Genomic DNA, 21,912 nt, shown 5'->3' on the forward strand with positions numbered 1-21,912 from the left:
TACTAATCAAACTTACTATTAAAACTGTCAAGTTGGGTGAACCAGAGAATCTTTTTACTTGTCAGTCATGGTTTATATGTTCAGATTATTAAGTTACTCTACTCGCAATTCCCTACTTGCTCCCAATCAGCTGGATTTTTGGGGTAATCACAATGGTTGATTTAACTTGTATTTTATTAAATGCATTAATTGTATTAAGAAGCTACTTCAAACAGGAGATTCAAGGCTCACAAAAAGGAAACAAGGATACCAACTCATAATTGGGAATACTGGGAATAATGACACATCTGAAGACTCATGTTGCTAGAGGACCTAATTCATCAGAACAGACAGCATGATTTGAGTTTCTTTGTACAATATAACTCATCTTTTACAGTCATGAATTTAGTATAATGAAACTGCTTACAGCAATTTTGAAAGCCTGGTTACTGCCGGCATTATCTTTTCTTCCCCCTACATCCTTGTACACTGTTTCATCAAGGAAATTGTCTGGTGAGTCTTTCTAATGGACTAATATTCATCAAGATGTCCTAATGTACAGGTATAATTTCACAAGCCTCAAGCAAGGTTGGCAAGTAGAAAGCACTTCCTTCTTGTTAAGAGGTAGTATGGGCAGCAAGCCCATGATGAAATAATTTACACACACACACACCCCTCCGAAATGCCTGCTACCAACCAATTTACAAAGTCTCACAGCTACACTCTGCTCTTTTTTTAAAAGTAGTAATCCGGAAATTTGCAATTTTGTTTCTCTCCAAAAAAAGAGAAAAATAAATTGAAGCTCATCACTGGGCATTATTGCAGACTCTGACAATAGAGGGGAGAGGCATACAAGTAATTTGCCTGCCAGTCTCACTGGAGTAAAATGAATCTCAGGGACAACTGAAAAAGGGGAAGGGGAAGCATTTTAATTTGTTGTGCAAATCATTAAAAAAAATACACAACTTTTATACAAGAATCAAGACAGTTTGTTTAGGTGTTTGAAATATTGGACTTTTGCAATTGGAGTAGAAATGCTCTACTTCATTAGTGATCTTTGCTCAGCATGGATACACATGAAAAAAAATTTACTGGACTAAGTTTGTAAAATACAAGGATCAGGAGGGAGGGCCCCAAGTTCATTCAGCAGCCTGTGTTAAATTAGCTGATTTCAGTTAGGTCGACAGTATAAGTGCTACTAGCCTTAGTGCCTCTAGTTTGGGAACCATACTGTGCCTAGTGATACTACTGCATTTAACTACCAGTTAACAACCTATGCTGGAAATATAGATAAGACCACACAGCAGTGATGCCCCTAACAATCAATACCATGCCTGTCATACCAGCTGCCACATCGGTGAAGTACCACAGGACAACCCATGTTTATAGAACTGTACTTAAGAGAACTATTTACTTCTGAACTGAGTTTCTGATCCTATATCATCTTCATTACAAAAACAATTTCTTGCACCTTCATAAAGTTGTCTGCCTCTGAAGCCTGTTGCTGAAATCCCCAACCATGTTTTTGCTATTTCCAGACTACTCTCTTGGCCTGTGTCTCATCCTACACGCTCAATCTTCACAACATCTAAAACTATCCACCATATTAGATTCTGCACCTAGTTCCACTCGCCCATTTTCCTTAATTCTCTCTCTACAATCCTCTACCTCTGCACCCACCTACAGGAATCATCCTTAAAACCCATCTCCTTGACCAAGATTTTTTGGCCATCTCCTCTAATCTCTCCTTCTTTGGCTTTGTGCCTATTTTTCTTTCACTTCTGTGAAGCATCTACATTAAGGCAAGCTATTGTTTCTGTTCAGCAAGAAAAAAAAACATCCAGGAACAAAATTAACTTCATCAAGAAGTTAACTGACATCTAACCATGCAATAAATGATTCAGTTGATAATTGCCATTGGGGATTAAAACTAAAATTAGTCTCACCTGCTTAAGGATTTTTTTTTTAAATGTATAGAAACTTTTATATACACTATGCAAAAACATAAAGGGACACTTTTGCTCCATTTTTCATGCTTTCGTTAAGTGTGATATCACACATGCTTCATACAGCATAAGCGTAATGAAACTCATGCCAGAAATTGAATAACCATGGTGTAACCCCTGGAGATCAGATCTGACTGCTACGGTACACTTGTTTGCAAGTCAGCATGAAGAGGTAGTTGCCTGGCCACCCACTTGACAGGTGGGGGTGGGGGTGTAAATGGTGTGTACTACAGTACTAAGAAAGGGGGATACTCAAAATTGTTTTTCTTAATGTTTCAATATCACAGCACTTTTGAGTAGCAACATAACTATGTCATATGGAGTGCTAGAATGAAAGATCAACACATTATCTCCACAGTAATACCCTCTCAACCTTTGCTCAGAGGAGTGTGGTCTTGCACAACACCAACAAGCAGATCACTCCTTTAGCCATTCAATGAGTTACTAAATTATTTGTATTTGCACCTTTAGAGATCTTAATTAAAAATGTTTTCACCAAATTCAATTAAACCAGTTACTCAAAACACACAAGAGCTTTCTCAAAAAACTACTTTCTATTTTATTTTCTAACCTCTCTCCACCTAAAGGCAATTTGTTATGCTGGGCATTTTTCATGCCTGACCCTAGCCACTGATTGCTATTCAACTGCAGAGAACATGGTAGGCAAGCCCAAATCTGCTATATATCTACACATACATATTTTCCAGCAAGCATCAGTGGATAGTGACCAGGAATGCATACACTAGCTTACTTTTTCACTTTACAGTTTAGTGTGCTTACTGTGCTATATCAGCTAATTTAGCAGAGGCTGAGAAATTAAACCAGTCTGTGGGACATAATGTAGTGTAGCATTTAACATCCAGAAACAACATATTTTAGTAAAGTCAGTTTAAAAATAATTAATTTTGAAAAAGGAATATATGTAACTTCTAGTAAGCTTAAGTGTGAACCCAACTAATAATCTTAAAATTGGTTGTTAGTGTAATCCTTAGCATAATTAGGTCTGTTCAGCAAAATGCTGAATACATGTATTCATATGCAAGAACCAGTCCTCTGCAGGCAAAAGGAATATGTCCAGACATTGCACCTTTCTGAATAAACAATAGCTCCCTGGTGCACTCGCCATGGCAATGTCACAACCAACCAGAGCCGACTTGCCAACCAATCAGAACCCATTTTTCTCTTGCAGTATAAATTGTTGTTCCCTTTGGAATTTTGCATTTGTGAGTCTGTCCTGATGAGTGCAAGATGAAAAGCTTTGGCAGCTTGTCTTTTTTTCCAGCAAGACTCAAGTCCTATATGACATAGCGACTAAATGATTGAGTGATTGAAGAAATATTGCAATATTCCAGATTTGATAAATAAATCCACTCTAAATGGACTTCCACTGTTTACAATCCAAAAAAATTTTGCAGTCAACAGTAATATGAAAAGCAATGCGTGAACTCCCAAGATTAATACACTAGGCAAAGCAGCCAGAACAAATTTGTTGGCATTGTGTGGCTGCTCAACTAATGAAATACAAGTGTAGTTTAACCTAAAATGGAAATGTAAAAATACGAGATTAATTTCCAACTGGCTTAACCCGACCTGTGTACTAAGTTTAAAACTGTATTTGCAGTCAATTACCGTAGAGTCCCATGGAGCCCTGACCCCAACTTGCTGATCCCCTTGCCAACGGAGTTAGTTGAATAAAGGTACATTCCATCTGTTGCAAGACAGCGACCTAAATCTGCATCTGAAAAACACAAAGATAAACTTGTGTAATGGATTTAATGTAGAATGGTTTCTACAAGACAATACCATAAGCGCAGTATTATACTTTTTCAACACTCCAGCAGTTTCAATTTTGAAAGGACTTTTAAATTCATACTTGAATTCAGATTGCAGGAGACTGGTGTCTATGCGGCAGTACCCCATATTCGTATTACTAAATCTGGCCTTCTCACATCTGTAACAGAAGCATGGACCCACTTTTGTTACCAATAAAATACAGCCTGTTTTAGTAATAATTTGTATTTTTATATCATATTCCTTGTGTGTAAGACAACATTTGAAAGTCTTTACATTAACAAGCAAATAATAGTTAACATCAAACAGCAAGCGAAAAGGAAAAGCTCTCCATTTGGAGTGAGTAAACAAAACTACATTAAATCTAAGAAAAGTGTTTCGAGGAGATATTTCAGAGCAGAGAAAGGGACGCAAAGCAGAAGAAATAGGCAAAAAGAAACCCATAGGGACTAAACAAATAGCCATTGATTATGTAAAAGCTGGCAGTGTTACAGATCAGTGTCAATAAACAGAGTGCACACATGGACATATGGTTGGAGAAAACTGAGGTAAGGTTCAGTGAATCTGTGGGGGAATCTGAATCCAAGGTCAGAAATGTTAATGTCAATTCACTGAAGCACGTAGATGCAGTGAAGCTTGCAGAGGAAAAAAATGGTGCAGCTGTAGGACTGTGCGCAAGAAAGAATGTAGCCTATGGTGTTGCAAATGATTTGTAACAACTACACAATCAACCAAAAAGTCCTCATTCTAACATTTATGAGACAAGGTCATGTTGATCAGTTTTATATGGATACTTTACTTACTGTTTCAATAAACAAGCAGATGTTACTCTGGGCTTAAAAGTCAACAATGCTTAAGAGTTTTAGCACAGGAGTTAGACTAACACTACAAGGGTCATGGACAGAGGAAAACAACATTTATGAAGCATACTGAAGGGGCAATGGATTGTATAACTCTAGGAAAAACTGATAACCAGAAAGACAGACTTGCTCCCTACTTGCACTCTGATATGTTGTACAAGTCCAGCCAAATGAACAAGGTTGATCCCTACTTTACACAGAATTGGTTGACTTCTATATCAACAGGAGCAATACAACGGGCCTCAGCACCCAAGACCAATGGAAGAGTGGAGAGAAAAAATGGAGAGCAGAGAAGTACGGAGAATAAAGAAGGAAGAGAGAAAGAGAAGGGGCCACTGGAATTTTAATCCCCAACTCCTATTCAAAAACTCATAGGTGGGTGTGGGAAAGCAGTGAAGACACTTGGAGGGATGCTGCTGTCTATTTAGCCAAACCCAAGAGTAAATTAACCCCTTCAAGATTGAATGGGTAAATAAAAATTATCCTATGGATACCGCCCCCTCCACCACCCTATCTCCCAAAACAAGGAGAAACTTATTTTTTTTTAAAAATCAGAACCAAAAAGTTAACATGCTTAGGAAAATAGCAGTTCACATCCAATATTTAAGAGGTTACAATATTAGAATACACAGTATGCTCAGGTATCAGGCAGAAAAGAAAGCTATTCTGAAAACTGAGTGCTGATCTACCACTTCACTCCAAACCTTTCCCCAGAGCTTGGATACAGGCATATCATCTGCATTCTCTTAGTCTCCTTCACTGAGGCTTTCATTCTCGCCTGAGGATGGTGACTCAATAGTTCCACAGGCCTCATTCGCCTTTTGGTACCTTACCCAAGTGTCTAATCTTCATAAAGACTGGGGCCATTTGACGGTGAAAGACATCACTGATGGCGCCAATCCTGTTCTCACAGCCAAGTGCTTCCCAACATAAGTCACAGCATAGAAGGATCATAAGAATTCCCTCTTCAGCCAGGAGAACCATGCCCAATTGCAGCACTTCAGCCAAGATCAGCTAACTCAGGAGACCTAACACAGAACCATGACCTTCTGAATCTCGAACTCCATGCTACATCATGAAATGACTTCATTCATCAGGCTTTGAAGAAGCAGTGTCGACCTCTCTGTGCAATCTCATGCACAAGATATTTTGGATAGATGCAGTTTAAGGAAAGTGGATTTGTAACTAATTATAGAAATACAAGGGAGAACAATGGATTATTTACTTGTTTTTGCCACCTGTCAACATCAACTCCTCAGTAGTACACCATTAAATATCAACCTCAAAAAAACTCCTTATTCCATAAGTGTGCCAAATCCAATAGTCAAAATTATTGTTCTGGCCAAGGATGACTGTCAATACAATGCTATTTCAATGCCAGTTTCTGCTATGGACTCATTTCCACTAGCAACCAGCCCTAATTGCTCAAGAAAGTGGCGGTGAACTGCCTTCTTGAACTGCTGCAGTCCTTATGGTGTAGGCACAGTGGTGTTAGGAAGGAAGTTGCAGATTTTGACCCAGCAATAGTGAAGGAATGGCAATACAGTACAAGGTTTAGAAGGTGCTGTGGAAGGACAGTTGCTGCAGAACATCTTATAGATGGTACACAGTGCTGCCACCATGTAGTAGAGGTGACAGGAGTAAACGTTTGAGGTGTGCATGGATGGTTGCCAATCAAACAGGCTGCTTTGCCCTGGAAGGTGTCAAGGTTTTTGAATGTTGTTGGAGCTGCACTCATTCAGACAAGTGGGAATTATTCTATCACACTCTTGACTTGTGCTTTGCAGGCAGTGGACAGGCTTTGGGGATTCAGGAGGTGAGTTACACGATGCAGAATTCACAGTCTCTGACCTCTTGGTTTATGTGGCTGGTCCAGTTAAGTTTCTGGTCAATGGTCACAACCTGCCATATAAAGATTGTTATATTCTCACTTGTTGGTCATTGCCTGGCAAAAGCAAATATTGCTTGCCACTTATCAGGCCAAGCCTGAATGTTGTTCAGGTCTTGTTGCATATAGACGTGACTGCTTCAGTATCAGTGAAGTTACAAATAGTACTGAACATTTTGCAATCATTAGCAAAGATTCCCACTTCTGACCTTATGATAGAGAGATCATATTGATGAAACAACTAAAGATGTTAGGACACTACCCTGAGGAACTGCTGCAGCAATGTCCTGTGACTGAAATAATTGGCTTCTTGCAACAACCATAACCACCTTCCTTTGTGTTAGGATAAACTCTAGCCATTGGAGAGGGCCCCCCCACCGCACCCAGATTCCTATTGATTTCAATTTTGTTTGAGCTCCTTGAATCACAGAATTGTTACTGTGTGGGTGGAGGCCATTTGGCCCATCGTGTCTACACCAGCTCTAACTGAACATTATGACTTGGTGCCATTCTCCTGCCTTTCCCCATACCCTTGCACATAGTTTCTATTCAAATAATCATCCAATGCCATCTTGGATGCCTCGATTGAACCTGCCTCCATCACACTTCCAGGCAGTACCTTCCAAACTCTAACCACTCGCTATGTGCAAGCTTTTTCTGACATTGCATTTGCCACTTTTGCAAATCACTTTAAATCTGTGCCCTCTCGCTTGCGATCCTTTTTCGAGTGGGAGCAGTTTCTCCCCATCTTCTCTATCTAGCCCCCTCATGATTTTGAACACCTCTATCAAATCTCCTCTTAGCCTTCTCCTCTCTAAGGAGGACAGTCCTAACCTCTCTGATCTATCTTCATAACTGAAATTTCTCATCCCTGAGATACCACTCTTCCAAACGCTACCTTGATGATCAGTGCCAGGTAATGACTACCTCCAAGAGAGAATCTAACAAACGCCCCTTTGACTCTCACCTCATCTCTGGAATTCAGCTCTTTTGTCCATGTTTGGAGCAAGGCTGTAAAGAGGACTCGAGCTGAGTGCCATTGGCAGAACCGAAAATGAGTACTGGGGAGCAGGTTATTGTTGAGTAAATGCTGCTTTATAGCACTATTAATGACATCTTTCATCACTTTGCTGATGACAGTAGGCTGATGGGGCATTATCACTGGATTGGATGTGCCCTGATTTTTGTGGTCAGGATATTGTCAATTATTCACATTGTTGGGTAGATGTCAGTGTTGTAGCTGTACTGAAACAGCTCTGCTAGAGATGCGATTAGTTCTGGACTACGTCTTCAGCCTTTGGTTTATCCAGTAACTTTAGCCATTTCTTTTATCACATGGAGTAAACTAAATTGGCTGAAGACTGCCACCTGTGAAGCTGGGGTCCTCAGAAGGGGGCTGAAATTGATCATTCACTCGGCACTTATATCTGAAAATAGTCGCAAATATTTCAGCCATGTCTTTATACTTGCATGCTGAACTCTCCATCCTTGACAATGGGGAGTTTATGGGCCCTCCTCCTCCTCTGGTTAATTGTTTGATTGTCCACTAGCATCCACAACTGAATGTGGCAGGACTACACAGCTTTGATCTGACCCATTGGTTGTGGAATCACTTTTGTCTATCTATAGCATGCTGCTACCAGTTTATCACGCTTCTGGCTGGGCACAGTAGCTTCAGTAGGTTGGCATCTCATTTCAGGAATGCCAGGTGCTGCCCCAAACATGCTCTCCTCCACTCCTCATTAAACTAGGGTTGATCTCCCTCGCTTCATGGTGAAGATAGACTGAGGGATATGACGGGCCATGAGATTACAGATTGTGGTTGAAAACAATTTTGCTGCTGCTGATGGTCCAGTGTCTCATGAGTGCCTATTTCTGAGCAATTAGGTCTGTTCCAAATCTATCCTTTTAGCAGAGTGATAGTTTTTTTTATTCATTCATGGGATGTGGTCGTCGCTGGCTAGGCCAGCATTTATTGCCCATCCCTAATTGCCCTTGAGAAGGTGATGCTGAGCGCTTTCTTGAACCGCTGCTGTCCATGTGGTGAAGGTACACACACCCACAATACTGTTTTGGTGGTGGTGGTGGTGGTTGGGGGGGGGGGCTGTTCCAGGATTTTGACCCAACAACAGCAAAGGAATTATGATATTATTCCAAGTCAGGATGGTGAATGGTTTGGAATGGAAAACCGAGATGGTGGAATTCCCACGTGTCTGCTGCTCTTGTCCTTCTCGATAGTAGCAGCCATGGGTTTGGAAGGTGCTGTCTAAAGAGCTCCTCAGTGCATCTTGTAGATGGCACACACTGCTACCACTGTGCATCAGCACACACTGCTACCACTGTGCATCAGTGATGGAGAGAGCACGTATGTTTGTGGATGGGGTGCCAATTAAGCAGGTTGCTTTGTCCTGGATGGTGTCAAGCTTAGTGTTGTTGGAGCTGCACTCATCCAGGCAAGTGGAGTGTATTCCGCACACTCCTGACTTGTACCTTGTAGATGCCACACAACATGATGGAGGGTAGCTTCAGTGCAAGTGCAACATATTTCAAACCAGAATATCTGGGATATCTAGAGATGATGTGTGCTGCATTCAGAAATGTTACCATTCAACAAAATTCATAAAAAGGTGAAACAAAGGGGTCTTCAATCCAAATGTAGCAATGGATTTAGAATAGTTTCGCACAAGAAAATTATTGTTGTAAATGCCAATTTCAAATAAATCAACATGTACTGGAATGGTGATTAAGATGTGCAGCTTTAAGAGCACTTCAGATAGTTAACTACCATTAACTCCTAGCCATGCCAGATAAATCTATCTATATATCTGAAGGTCTGAGGTGCCAGCTCATCAGAATTTCACAAACAGCATAGAATGAGGAAATGACCGGCACTTATTAGTCAATAATGCAATTTAAAAAGGACCATTACCAAATAACAGATGTCTGAGTGTAATTGAATACAATAGCCTAACAGAAGTGATCAAACATCAGTGAGAAAAACTCAAATACAATAAGCTGCATTTATATAGTGCTTTTAACTTCGGGGAAAAAAACACCCAAAGGCTCTTTATCAATGTTCCAATTACTTTGCAAAGGTGCATGGCTGCACTGCAGCCTGCATGATACTGCACAGCCTTGCTCTGTGATAAATATCTTGTGCACACACCTAAGTAAAAAAAAAATTAAAGGACTCTGCACTGAAAAAAATGGGCTACACACAACAGCTAAATTCTAAAGCAAACATTGTTATTCACAGGTTTGTAGTCAGAGAAAAATAAATGCCTGGCTAAAGGTGATATTAGAAGAGGTGACCAAATGCTTGGTTGATCTGTTAGTCTCATAACTAATGAACCATCCAAGGACAAGCCCGTTTTCCTCTCAGATGTCGGCTAACTGTCCAAGCTGAATGAGTGTGTGTGGAACAACAGCAACCTGAGAACACCAAACTGCAAGACAAAAGCAAAATACCACGGATGCCTGAAATCTGAAGCTCTGAAGAAGGGTCATACTGATTCAAAATGTTAACTGTTTCTCTCTCCACAGATGCTCCCAGACCTGCTGAATTTTTCTAGCATTTTATGTTTTTATATCAAGCCTGCACCCTTTACAGTGGTGAGACCTGGACAACATATGCTAGGCAGGACTTAAGGCTGAACAGTTTCCACCTTCATTGTCTCAGATGCATGCTCAACATCTCTTGGCAGGGCAAGGTCATCAACTCAGAGGTCCTGGAGCATGCTATTTCCATCAGCATACACCAATTGCTAAACCAATGACATCTGCACTCATTCAGCCATGCCCATCGGATAGATGATGGCCGTATACCAAACGACCTTCTGTATAGTGAACTGGCCACTAGGTCATGACTTCCTAGGCGTCTCTACCTCCACTTCAAGGACACCAGCAAGCGAGGTATGAAGAGGGTGGACACTGAGAACTGGGAGACAGTCACTGATGTCTGAGAGATCACGGGAGGTTGAATATTTGGAAGAACATTGGAAGAGGCGAGCAAAAATGAAAACCTCAGTTGGGCGAGGAGAGCACCCAGCGAATCAAGCATCTTCTCAACCCACTGTCTTCCTCTGCAGTAAATGCAGCAGAGACTGCCATGTCAGAGTGGGGCTCCTGAGCCACACCAGGCAATGCTTAACACAGTTGACCACCATGGCGCAAACCATTGTCTCACGAGACGGAAGGCTGCCATTCAGTGTCAGCTAACTGACAGGCTGTGCATTTCCTACTTTTATTTAATATTTTCAGTATTCTTGGCTTTCCATTTTATCATCAAATTAATCTACACATGCAAAAGCTCACCAGTGAATGACAAATACTGTGCACTATCTGAACTATTACACTGTAAAAACAAAGTTGCAATGGAGTTATTCATTAAACTAAGGAATTTTCTATGCAAAGTGAGCGTAGAAGTTCCTTCTCTGGGCACTCCAGGCTATCAAATTACAATGTTTTCATCTGGCAACTGCAAATTGCTCAGTCAGTAACTTGGTCCAAGATAATTCAGGTGATATTCCCACAGTTTATGGAAGCAACAATGAATGCACAACTGCCTGAACTGCAAATTCCTGCTAACCTAGAGAAATATGAATATCTATTGTACGCTCTGAACTTAAATTATTCTTATGTATATTCACTGCAGAATGAAATTGCTCAACAGATTAGGAAAAAAATCACCAGTTCCATATTGTCTATGTAACAAGACATCAGTCTCCTTTAGTGATCATATATCAAGTACACAAATGACAATATTCACAACACTGAAAAGTCCTATTATAAAACACAAGCAAGGGGCCAGAGCAAAAGACTCATCCAGCCTCAAAACAAACAGCAGCTGCGTGGCCCAGGAGTTACTGTGCGGGGTGGGGGGGGGGGGGAGAATCACAGAATGTAATGTGGAAGACATTATTAATATGTAAATAAATCAACAATTTGTGGAGAGAAGAGAAACAGGATGAGTTGTGAATCCCACAAATTGCTGAGAACTTGCATTGCTCCATTAGCTTTGGGAAAATGAGTGTTCAGCATCAACCTCTCCTCAAGTATCAAGGAATTGCTGCATTTGAGCTGTTAAATCAAACTGAACTCTCCGCAGCATGTTAGGGCTGGTACTTAATGCCTGAACCTTTTAATGATGAGATTAATGTTTCTGCATGCCACTCGATTTTGCCAGCCACAAACACAAGAACTATTCAGCATCTCGGACTTGCTTCACTATTCAATAAAATCATAGTTGATCTATTTGTGGTCTCAACTCCTTTCCTGTCCGTCCCCCATAACCCTCGATTCCCTTGATCAAAAAATACTCACTCAGCTTTGAATATATCAAATGACCCAGTCTCCGTTTCTCACAGGGGAAATAAATCTCACAAACTAATGACCCTGAAGAGGAAAACATTCTCATCTCAGTCTTAAATGGGAGACTCCTAATTTTAAACGGTGCCCCCTAGTTCTGGACTCCCCCACAAGGGGAAATATCCTCTCAGCTTCCACCTTGTCAAACCCCCTCAGAATCTTGTGTTTCAATAAAATCACCTCTCATTCTTTTAAGCTTCTATGCCAATGGGTACAGGCCCAACCTGCTTCTTTTCTCATGTGATATCACATGACTGATTCATTCCAGGAATCAGCCAAATGAACTGTATACTTTTATGCTGAAGGGGAACAATTGAAACTATGGTGTCTCATTCCTGCAGGTAGTAAACTGTTCCTAAAGTTTAAAAACTTAGTTCTTCTGTGTCTTCCACCCCACACCCATTCCAATCTTTCTCTCTCTCATTTCTCTTTCTGCATTTTTTGACTCTAATTTAGACTGTAGGTCCACAGTGCACACAGATCCCTGATGCCCAGTCAATTATCAATTCAAGCTTCCAGCAATTGGAGTAAAAACCTTGAACTGAAGGTGAGGAAAAAAATCTAACAAACATGGCTCACTCCAGCGAATTCTGGGCCAACGGTAGTTTTTTGGTATGATCTGATTCCCTGGATTAAATTTCAGCCTTATAACTCTCCCAGGAATTGCAAAAAAAAACTTATCAACTTTTTTCTGAAGTTACACTGTTCACCAATTAACAGTCAAGGCAGAAGGGAAATGAGATACCTTTAAGGAGTCATTATGTTAAATAACAGGCAAGAGAAGGCAAACAAGGTATTAAGAAAGGAGGAGCCACAATTCAAGCTAGAGAGATAATAAATATGCGATCCAAAACTTCAAACAGGTTACCTTCCTGATCACTAAGAAAGTCTCAAGGAGATCTAAAGATAAATTACCAGTTACAAAATCAACAACTAACAGTGAAAAATTAACAGAAGCAGTTTTTTTTTTCAAATTTCTTCCAGGACACACTGCCTGCAAACTTCAGTGAGGAGAACTTAACAGAAAGCAGAAGACAATTGAGAGATCAGAATTTCTGATCTACAAGCCTTAATGAACTGACATGCATCAAAACTTTCCCACCAGAAAGTAACCAGCCAGGCTCTGTTCATACACAAAAACAAAAAATGTTGGAAAAACTCAGCAAGTCTGACAGCATTTGTGGAGAGAAAGACAGAGTTAATGTTAATGATGACTCTTCTTCAGAGCTGAAGGGAAGTAAAAATGTGGTGAAATTTAAACTGTTTAAGGGGGTGGAGCAGGTGAAGCTGGAAAGAAGGCTAGTGATAGGTGGAGGCAAAGGAGAAACAATGATCACTGTCCCCTAGAAGTTCTACTACTGACACTTGATCCACTTGGTCATTCTTATTTCCAAGAACCAGGTCTAGCAAGTGTCTCCTTGAGTATGTTTCCAGTCCAACAAGGAAGAAAATTTTCCTGAACACACTCTAGGAACTCTTACCCCTCTCTGCCCTTTAAACTACTACTATCCCAGTCTATATTTGGATAATTAAAGTCCCTCATTATAAGGACTCGATAATAATTACACCTCTGATTTCTTTGCAAGCTTGTTCCTCTACATCCTTCCCACTAGTTGGTGGCCCAAAGGCTGCACAGAGCAATGCAATTTCCCCTTTTTATTCCTTAGCTCTAGCCAAGTAGATTCGGACCTTGATCCCTCTGGGACATCTTTCTCCAGCGCTGCAATGCTCTATTTTATGAATACCGCCACCCTCCCCCTTTTCTTCCTTTCCTATTTTTCCTGAACACCTTGCATCCAGGGTTATTTAGCACCCAGTCCTGCCCTTCTGAGCCAGGTCTCGGTTACAGCCATGTCATCATATTTCTACATGACAATCTACACCTGTAACTCACAAATCTTATTTACCACACTTCGTGCATTCACATACATGCACAGTAACCCAGGTTTAGACTCTTACTTCCTCCTTTACTCTGACCCCAACTATTAATTTATTATTCCCTACTCCATTACTATCTATCTCCCCCCCGTATTGTGTCCCTTCATAGTCCTCTCTAATGTTAATCTCCTGGTTCCCTGCCAAGTTAGTTTAAACATTCCCCAACAGCAAAATGCTTCTGAAGAGCTCTGTCCCGGTTCTGTTCAGGTGCAACCCACCCAGCCTGTACAGATCCCATCTGCTCCAGAGCCGGCCCCAATGTCCCAAGAAGGGATCTGCTTGCTAATTTTCTACCTAGCTCCCTAAATTCAGACTGGAGGACCACATCCCTCTTTCTACCTATGTCATTGTTACCAATGTGGACCACAACTGTTGGCTGTTCACCCTACCCCTCCCCCTCAGGGTGCTCTGCAGCCGCTCAATGACACCCTTTGCGCTGGCAAAAGGGAGACAACACACCATCCAAGATTCACATCTGCATCCACAGAAACACCTGTTTATTTCCCTATCGGTTCACTTATTATAGCTCTTCCAAACTAGCTTTCCTCATCTTGAGGGCAAACATACTACAGTAATTAGGACTGAAAATATTCCACATGATTAAATCACCAATTATTTTGCCTTACATCACACAATACTACATACCAACTAATCAAAATGAACAGCATCCCAATGATAAAGAAGCTATTTTACAGTATTTAAACATTAAACCATCCTCTGCATTCCCTTTTACACTGCCACCTGTAATGGTGATACAGATGGCAGACAATGTCATCTGCTCCTTCACATTGTTCCAGCCTTATTCTACTGGATACTTTAAATAAAATAATCACATTGCCATTACACTATTTTGTTCTGAAATTTAAAAAATTCGCAATTAATTAATGGCTCCCATGTTTCTACATAAATTTTCAATGCCCATATTATCATCTCCTTTCTTTCTCTTCGTGTCCCAACCTGACTAAAGGAGAAAAGGTGTACCTTTGTTGTCACTGGAACTGCTGTTGCTCTCCGGTGCAGATAGCATATCCTCAAACCCCCATGACACCATATGTTTGTTGCCAAGCAAGCAAGAGGCAGAGCCTGGTCCTCCCTCCAGTAGAAGTAGTCTGAGAAAAGAGTGAGAGACAAATATAAAAATGTTAGGTATTATATAACAAAAGGCAAACAATTGTCCAGATTTTGTTGTCAAAATAACATGAGGCTAATGTTGCTCACTATTATTTATGCCTGAAGTTGCTATACAATTTTTGCATTGAGTAGATGTGGGCTTAAATGCAAAAATCCAAAAGTTGTTGTCCAAGCTGCGCTGCTCTGCCATTAAATTTGTGAAAATAGCATTTTGTTGTCTGCCTTATCATCGAGATGCATTGAATGGTGGAAAGTTGCTGTATTTGCACAGTAGACAAAGTAATTTCAAGAATAAACTGCCTTTTAACAATGCAATAAGGGTTAAATACTGCCAGTCAAGTAACAGTACATTTCAGTGCCAGATTGCATGTGTGGAGCCTCATTCCTTCAGGTGTTAACAGTTGGAGATTTTAAAAATGCATTTTTATTTCCTTTTTGTTTCAATCAAATCTTTCTCCCCCTTTATTTCTTTCTGTACTCAAGTTAACATTGAATTTTCCCACTATCATTTATACTTCCTTCTTAGTCATTGCGTTGATAATTTAATAATCCTTCATTCTGGTTGTTTAAAGGCGATTAATCCTGTTCACTTGGGTCCTAGATGCCCAGTTTCCCTCAGTGGTGTTATTAGTTTGCACTTTCAGCAATATTCTCTGCAAATGTAAAAACCTAAAGGTGCAAGGAAAGTCTAACTAACAGCAGAGGTAGTTAGATGCTCAGATATAGCAAATTAGGATTATTAATATGTTTACCAATGGATCCTAGTCTCACTCCTGACAGAAACATAGACAAATCATATTCAAGTCAGGAGAGATTTTAGCTAACACTACCCAATACAGCATTCACACCAATTATTAATTTGTAATTAAAACCCTTCCCCTTCCTTCCTCCACTCCATGCAGCAAATTGCCAAACAGATGAGCCCTCATCTCGCTCAGTAACTAACCACGGTGTGCAGGAACAGATTGGAATAACAACCTATTTCCCCTTGTACAAAGCACCTGGCCAGCACTGAACAGCTTCTCAACTTTTGAGCTGCTGGAATATCAACTTTCAAATCAATCTTGAAATATAAAACATTAGAAAAATCTCCATCATAACACCACCCTGAGAAAGATTCAAAGGTATCCCAGAATACCCAGTTAGCTTCAATGTCAAAAAAAATGCTGAATGCATTTTATATTTAGGATCATTTCAAAGTGTTGCTGTCAACTTCAAATTGCATTGCAAATTGATCTGGTGCAATTGCAAGAATGGTGAATGCAGATTCCTATTTAAAAATGGGTTCATCAATAAAGAAACCTGACTTGTCAATTAAGATTATAGGTATAGTTCATTAGCTTCGAATGGAACAACTTAACAGATGCAACTAACACAAATTTTCAGAGATTAATTACCTCCATTGTTTTAGAAAAGTCTAGTATCGGACATAAAGCAAACCAGCAAGGTTGGAAATAACTAATTATTCATATTTATTTATTCAATATACAGGGAAGTGACATACACCAATGACAATATTTGAGATTATATGCTGTCATTTTGTTAAAGCTACTCACAATTTTTAGATGGAACATTTATTGCAAAGGAAAAGAATGCACTGGACATTTACCAGCTTGTTGTTATCTGAAGTTATTTTAACAATGCATCTTCAGAAAGGTAGGGAAGGGCATGAAGGTTGGCTCAGTTTGTCGCAATTTTGCCACTGAGTCAAAAGGTTGTGGATTCAATAGCAACCTCCAGGATTTCAGCATATAACCTTGGGCTAATATTTCAGTGCAGTACCAAGGGAGGGGAGCTTATTCTACCTACCAAAATGTATCGCTTCATACTTTTCTGCATCAAAGTTCATTTGCCATAAGTCTTCCAATTTCATCAGTCTATGACCTCCTGAAGTATGCTACCATCTTTACTACATTTCCCAGTTTCATGTCATCTGCAAACCTTGAAATTATGACCTATATCAAGTAGCATCAGGGAGAACCACACTGTATACTTCCCTCCAAACTGAAAAACAACCATTCACTGCAATATTAGCTTTCCGCCCTTTAGTAATTTCTATATCCAGCTGTATGCCATCATCAACACTCTCAATTACAGAAAAGAACTCAGTGAAGTTTGTCAAATATAATTTGCCTTTAACAAATTTGTGCTGACTGCAATTTATTATCCTATTTTTTTCCAAGTGACAGTCTTGTCCTGGATTATTTCCCCTAAAAAAAATTTATCTGCCACCAACTGTAGGGTGACAGGCCTGATAGGTCTAACATTTGCAACCCCTGACTCCACCTCCATATCCCAGGAAGATTGAAAGATTATGGTTAAGCCTCCATTATTCCCACACCTATGTCCCTCAACAACCCAAAGATGCATCCCATCTGGACCGGTGACTTTTCTACTTTGAGCACTACAAACATTTTAAGTGCTGCCTCTTCATTTTTATCCTATCCAATGTTACTACTACTTTCTTCTTTACTGTCACACTGGGAGCATTCTTTTTGCGAAGACACATACAAAGTACTTATTTGTTGCATCAGCCGTGTCATCTGCCTCCATAATATGATCTTTTTGTCTCTGAATCTGCCACTTCCTTTCTTTGACTATCCTTTTACTATTTAGGAAAAAAAAGTGTTTTGTTTTACGCTACCAACCAACTTATTCTCATACCCTCTCTTTATTTTGTCATTTTTCAGTTGTCCTCTGCATGATTCTCTACTGCATTACAATTATCATTAGCCTCCTTAAGATGGTCATCTAGCACTCAAACAAGGCACAGGTGCCTTTCGGCATCTGTAATTGTGACTGAGTAGCCCTCTTTACGATTCACTTTGTTCACCCCTTATAGGAGGGGGACTAGAAAAGGTGCCTAGCCATAACGCCCCTCACCTCTCCCGAATGGATAGCCGTGTCCAGAGAGATCACCTCCTCCGCAAAAGATATAAGTTGCAAAGTTTGTGGCCTGGAACATCAAGACCCTCATGGACACGTCTACAAGTGAACACCCAGAGCATTGCACTGTTTTTATCACCCAAGAATTCTCACTGCTCTGGCCAGATGAAGAGGGGCATTCAAGGAACTCTGGAGGCAGCTATACTTCCTTCTGAAAAGGGAAATCAGAAGAAGAATGCAGAGTTCACAGAGTTGGATTTGCCATCAAGAATGAACTTGTGAACCGGCTTCATGAGGTCCCTCTTGGAAGAATTGAGCGCCTTGTTGACTCCTCAAACTGGCAAGGGGTCAATTTGGCGTGATGAGTGCATATGGCTCAACTGTGGACACTGACAACGAAACAGAGTTAGATTTTTATGCCAAACTTGGCCAAGGTCTCAGTAGGGTTCTGAAGGAGAGGAGAGGACTATTCTTCTCCGTACTTCAATGCCAGAGTTGATAGATTCCAATATGTAATGGAGCTATTGTCAGGGAAGGGATTGGAAATGTCAACTCCAATCTGGATGTTTCCTGACAGAAAATCCAGGTGTCTCTTTGCAGGCATTGATGATTTTGGACTTAAGGCTATCCCAAGTACTTTGGGCACTTGTCTTCTGTTCTTGGTCAAAGGTACTGGAAATGTCAACTCCAATCCGGATGTTTCCTGACAGAAAATCTCTTTACAGGCAATGTCAAACTTCTCAATACCAAATGTACTGAACATGGACTTATCACTAATACCCTGTTCCTCCAGAAACACAAGTGCAAACCATCATGGCAATAACCACAGTCCAAGCACTGGCATCTGATCGTGCCCAGAATCACAAAGATGTCCGCACCACCACAGCAATGACAGGGGCTGATGACAACTAGACTGATCACCAGCTTATTGTTCAATTATGCCCATCAAACTGGCTCCCAAATGGTAGGTACAATAGAAAGGGTACCCACAAAATATCAACATCGAAGCTCTGAAGGATTCAATTAAAAGGGACTGATTTCAACAATGCATTAAGGAAAAGCTTTCAAACTACTTTGACCAAGGACAGAAGAAGAGTGCCCACAGTACTTGGATAGCCTTAAGTCCAATATCATCAATGTCTGCAAAGTGGCACCTGGATTTTCTGTCAGGATTGGTTTGATGAAAATGATCAGGATGTCAACGAACTGATTTACTGCAAATGCAAAACTATCTGCGCCTGGAAGAATGGCCCAAACTCAAAGCAAAAGAAACTGGCTTACCAACAAATAAAGGCGGAGTTACAAAGATGCACACATGACATGAAGAGCATGTGGTGGGCAGACAAGGCAAAGGAAGTTCAACATCTCACTGGCATGAATGATATCATGGCTTCTTCACTGCCTAAAGACCATTTATGGCTCAAATACTCAAAGACCAGCTCCTCTGAGGCCTAAGGATGAGGGAGATCTGATCAAGGAAAGGGAAGCTGTCAATGCCCGTTGAAAGAAGAATTTTGGAAGACCTTTTCAATCGAGAACCATTAACAAGAGTGTTTGCAACTCCATCCCACAACACCCAGTTAGGGACGAGCTTGGAATTCTGCCAACACCTATGGAGGTGATTAAAGCTATTACAGAAATGAACAACAACAAAGCAGCAGGCAGTGATGGAATCTCCGCTGAAATCAAAAGCATGGAGCAGAGGAACTAACCTTACAGTTCTGTGCCCTTATCCTACAGGTCAGGAATGAAGAGAAAGTCCCAAATGTCTCAGGGATGCCAGAATGTGAAAATTAGAGGCATTTCCTTGCTTTCAATGCGGGAAAGGTCATTACAAAAACCCTTCTGAATTGACTTATTACTCTTGAAGAGCTACTCCCCGAATCTCAATGTGGGTTTAGGCCATTAAGAGGCAAGCCAACATGATTTTTACAGCTTGCCAACTACAAGAAAAATGTCATAAATATCATCAACCTCTCTACACAGCATTCTTTGACTTGACAAAGGTCTTTGGCACTAAATTGTAAGGCACTCTGGAAGATTCTAACGAAGTGTGGATGTTCTCCAAAATTCGTTACCATCCTTCACCTGCTTCATGATGATGAGAGCGGTGATCCTTAACCATGGATCCATTACAGACTCTTTTGATGTTAAGACAGGAGTAAAGCAAAGTTGTGTTATCACTCCAATTTTTTAATCTTCCTTGCTGCGCCTGACAAGCTATTTTATCTCAGATGACTCCAATCAAAAACTAAGACCACCTCGACATCAGTCACTGAGTTCCAATTTGCTGATGATGCCTCAACAAGTGATGTGTCAGAAACAGATCTCCGGAGAACAGTCAACGTATTTATTGAGGCATACAAGAAGCTGGAACTTACGCCCAACATTCAGAAGACCAAAGTCCTCCATCAGCAAACTGAAAAATGCACACGGCCCAGCCCCATTGATTAGGATTCATGATGAGTGCCTGGAAAATGTGGAACATTTTCAATGCTTTGGAACCTATCTTTCACAGAAGGCTGAAAATTGACGAAGAAACCCAACATCTTTTGAAATCTGCTGGCGCAGCCTTTGGCCACCAGAAGAAGTGTGTGGTTGAAGGCTGCAACATCAAAACTGAAGCCAAGCTCCTGGTCTACCATGTGGTTGTGGTCCTTTCCTTACAGTACAGAGCTAAATTATGGACGTGTAAAAAGCGTCTCAAAGCACTGGAGTCATACCATCAACACAGCCCGCGGAATATCTTACATATTAATTGGGCAGACAGACGCGCCAACATCAATGTCCTCTCACAAGCAGGCCCCAAAAGCATCAAGGCTATGATCATTCATCATCAACTTCGCTGGGTTGGTCATAAAGTTTTAATGTCAAATATCAGGCTCCCAAAGCAGGTCTTCTTCTCAGGGCTCAGTCAGGGCAGACATACCAGAGGAGAGCAGAAGAAGCGCTTCAAGCATGTATTGAAAGCCAACAAGAAGAAATGCAACATCGGGTGAGATGGTGGCATAGTGGTAATGTCACTGGGGCTAGTAATCCAGAAGTCTGGGCTAATACTCTGGGGTCATGGGTTGAAATCCCACCACTGCAACTTGGGGAATTTAAATTCAATAAGTAAAATCTGGAGTTGAAAGTTAATCTCAATAATGCTCTTATTGATTGTCATAAAAACGCATCTGGTTCACAAATGCCCTTTAGAAGAGGAAATCTGCTATCCTTACTTGGCCTGGCCTACATATGACTCCAGATTCACAGTGATGTGACTGACTCTTAACTGACCACTGAAATGAAGGGCAATTAGGGATGGGTAATCAATTCTGGCCTTGTCAGCAATGTCCATGTCCCATGAAAGAAGAGAAAAAAATCAACTCCTAGAAGCGTTGGATCGAATGAAATGGCAATAGTGTCTGTGGGAAGGATCCCAGCATTTTGAGATTCAATGACTACAAAATGCACGATGGCAGAGTAGTATTGTCACTTAACTAGTAACTCAGAGTAATGCTCTGGGGGCCTGGGTTCAAGTCCCTCCAAGGCAGATGGTAGAATTCGAATTCAATAACAATCTGGAATTAAAAGTCTAATGATGACCATGAACCATCTGGTACATTAATATCCTTTAGGGAAGGAAATCTGCTTTCCTCGCCTGGACTAGTTTACATGTGACTCCAGACCCACAGTAATGTGGTTGGCTCTTAAATGCCCTGTGAACAAGAGCAATTAGGGATGGGCAAAAATCGCTGGCCTAGCCAGCGACACCCACATCTCATGAATGAATTTTTTTTTTAAATGGTGAAAAGAACACGCTATGACCCGGACCGATAGCACACAATCAGACGTCCTACGTGACAACAAATATCCTACATGCCATAAGGTCTGCAGACCCTGAATTGGCCTCATCAGCCATCTTCAGACTCATGAAGATAATCATTCTCGTTAGCAAGGGTTAGCCAATAATAATGAATACAATTATTATAAGCCTCCTTCTTGTTTTATTTTAATTTCCACACCTTTAGTCAACCAAAGGGTTTTAGCTTTGGATGTCTTTCCTTTCCTCTACATACTGCCT

The 21,912-nt window shown here is 40.7% G+C and overlaps 1 protein-coding gene across 3 annotated transcripts in view; it reads right to left on the reverse strand.

Annotated features, from left to right (window-relative positions):
• Positions 1-21,912, reverse strand: part of LOC121285485 (probable E3 ubiquitin-protein ligase HECTD4) — a 301,376-nt gene that overhangs the window by 231,804 nt on the left and 47,660 nt on the right. For all 3 annotated transcript variants that reach the window (XM_041201967.1, XM_041201965.1, XM_041201968.1), the window contains exons 4-5: positions 14,811-14,938; positions 3,615-3,723 (exon numbers count right to left, since the gene is read on the reverse strand). In XM_041201967.1, coding sequence (XP_041057901.1) covers positions 3,615-3,723; positions 14,811-14,938 — 237 coding nt within the window. The remainder of the gene's footprint in view (positions 1-3,614; positions 3,724-14,810; positions 14,939-21,912) is intronic.

This window comes from Carcharodon carcharias, chromosome 13 (genome assembly GCF_017639515.1).
Source record: "Carcharodon carcharias isolate sCarCar2 chromosome 13, sCarCar2.pri, whole genome shotgun sequence".
In the NCBI taxonomy this organism is placed as follows: Eukaryota; Metazoa; Chordata; class Chondrichthyes; order Lamniformes; family Lamnidae; genus Carcharodon; species Carcharodon carcharias.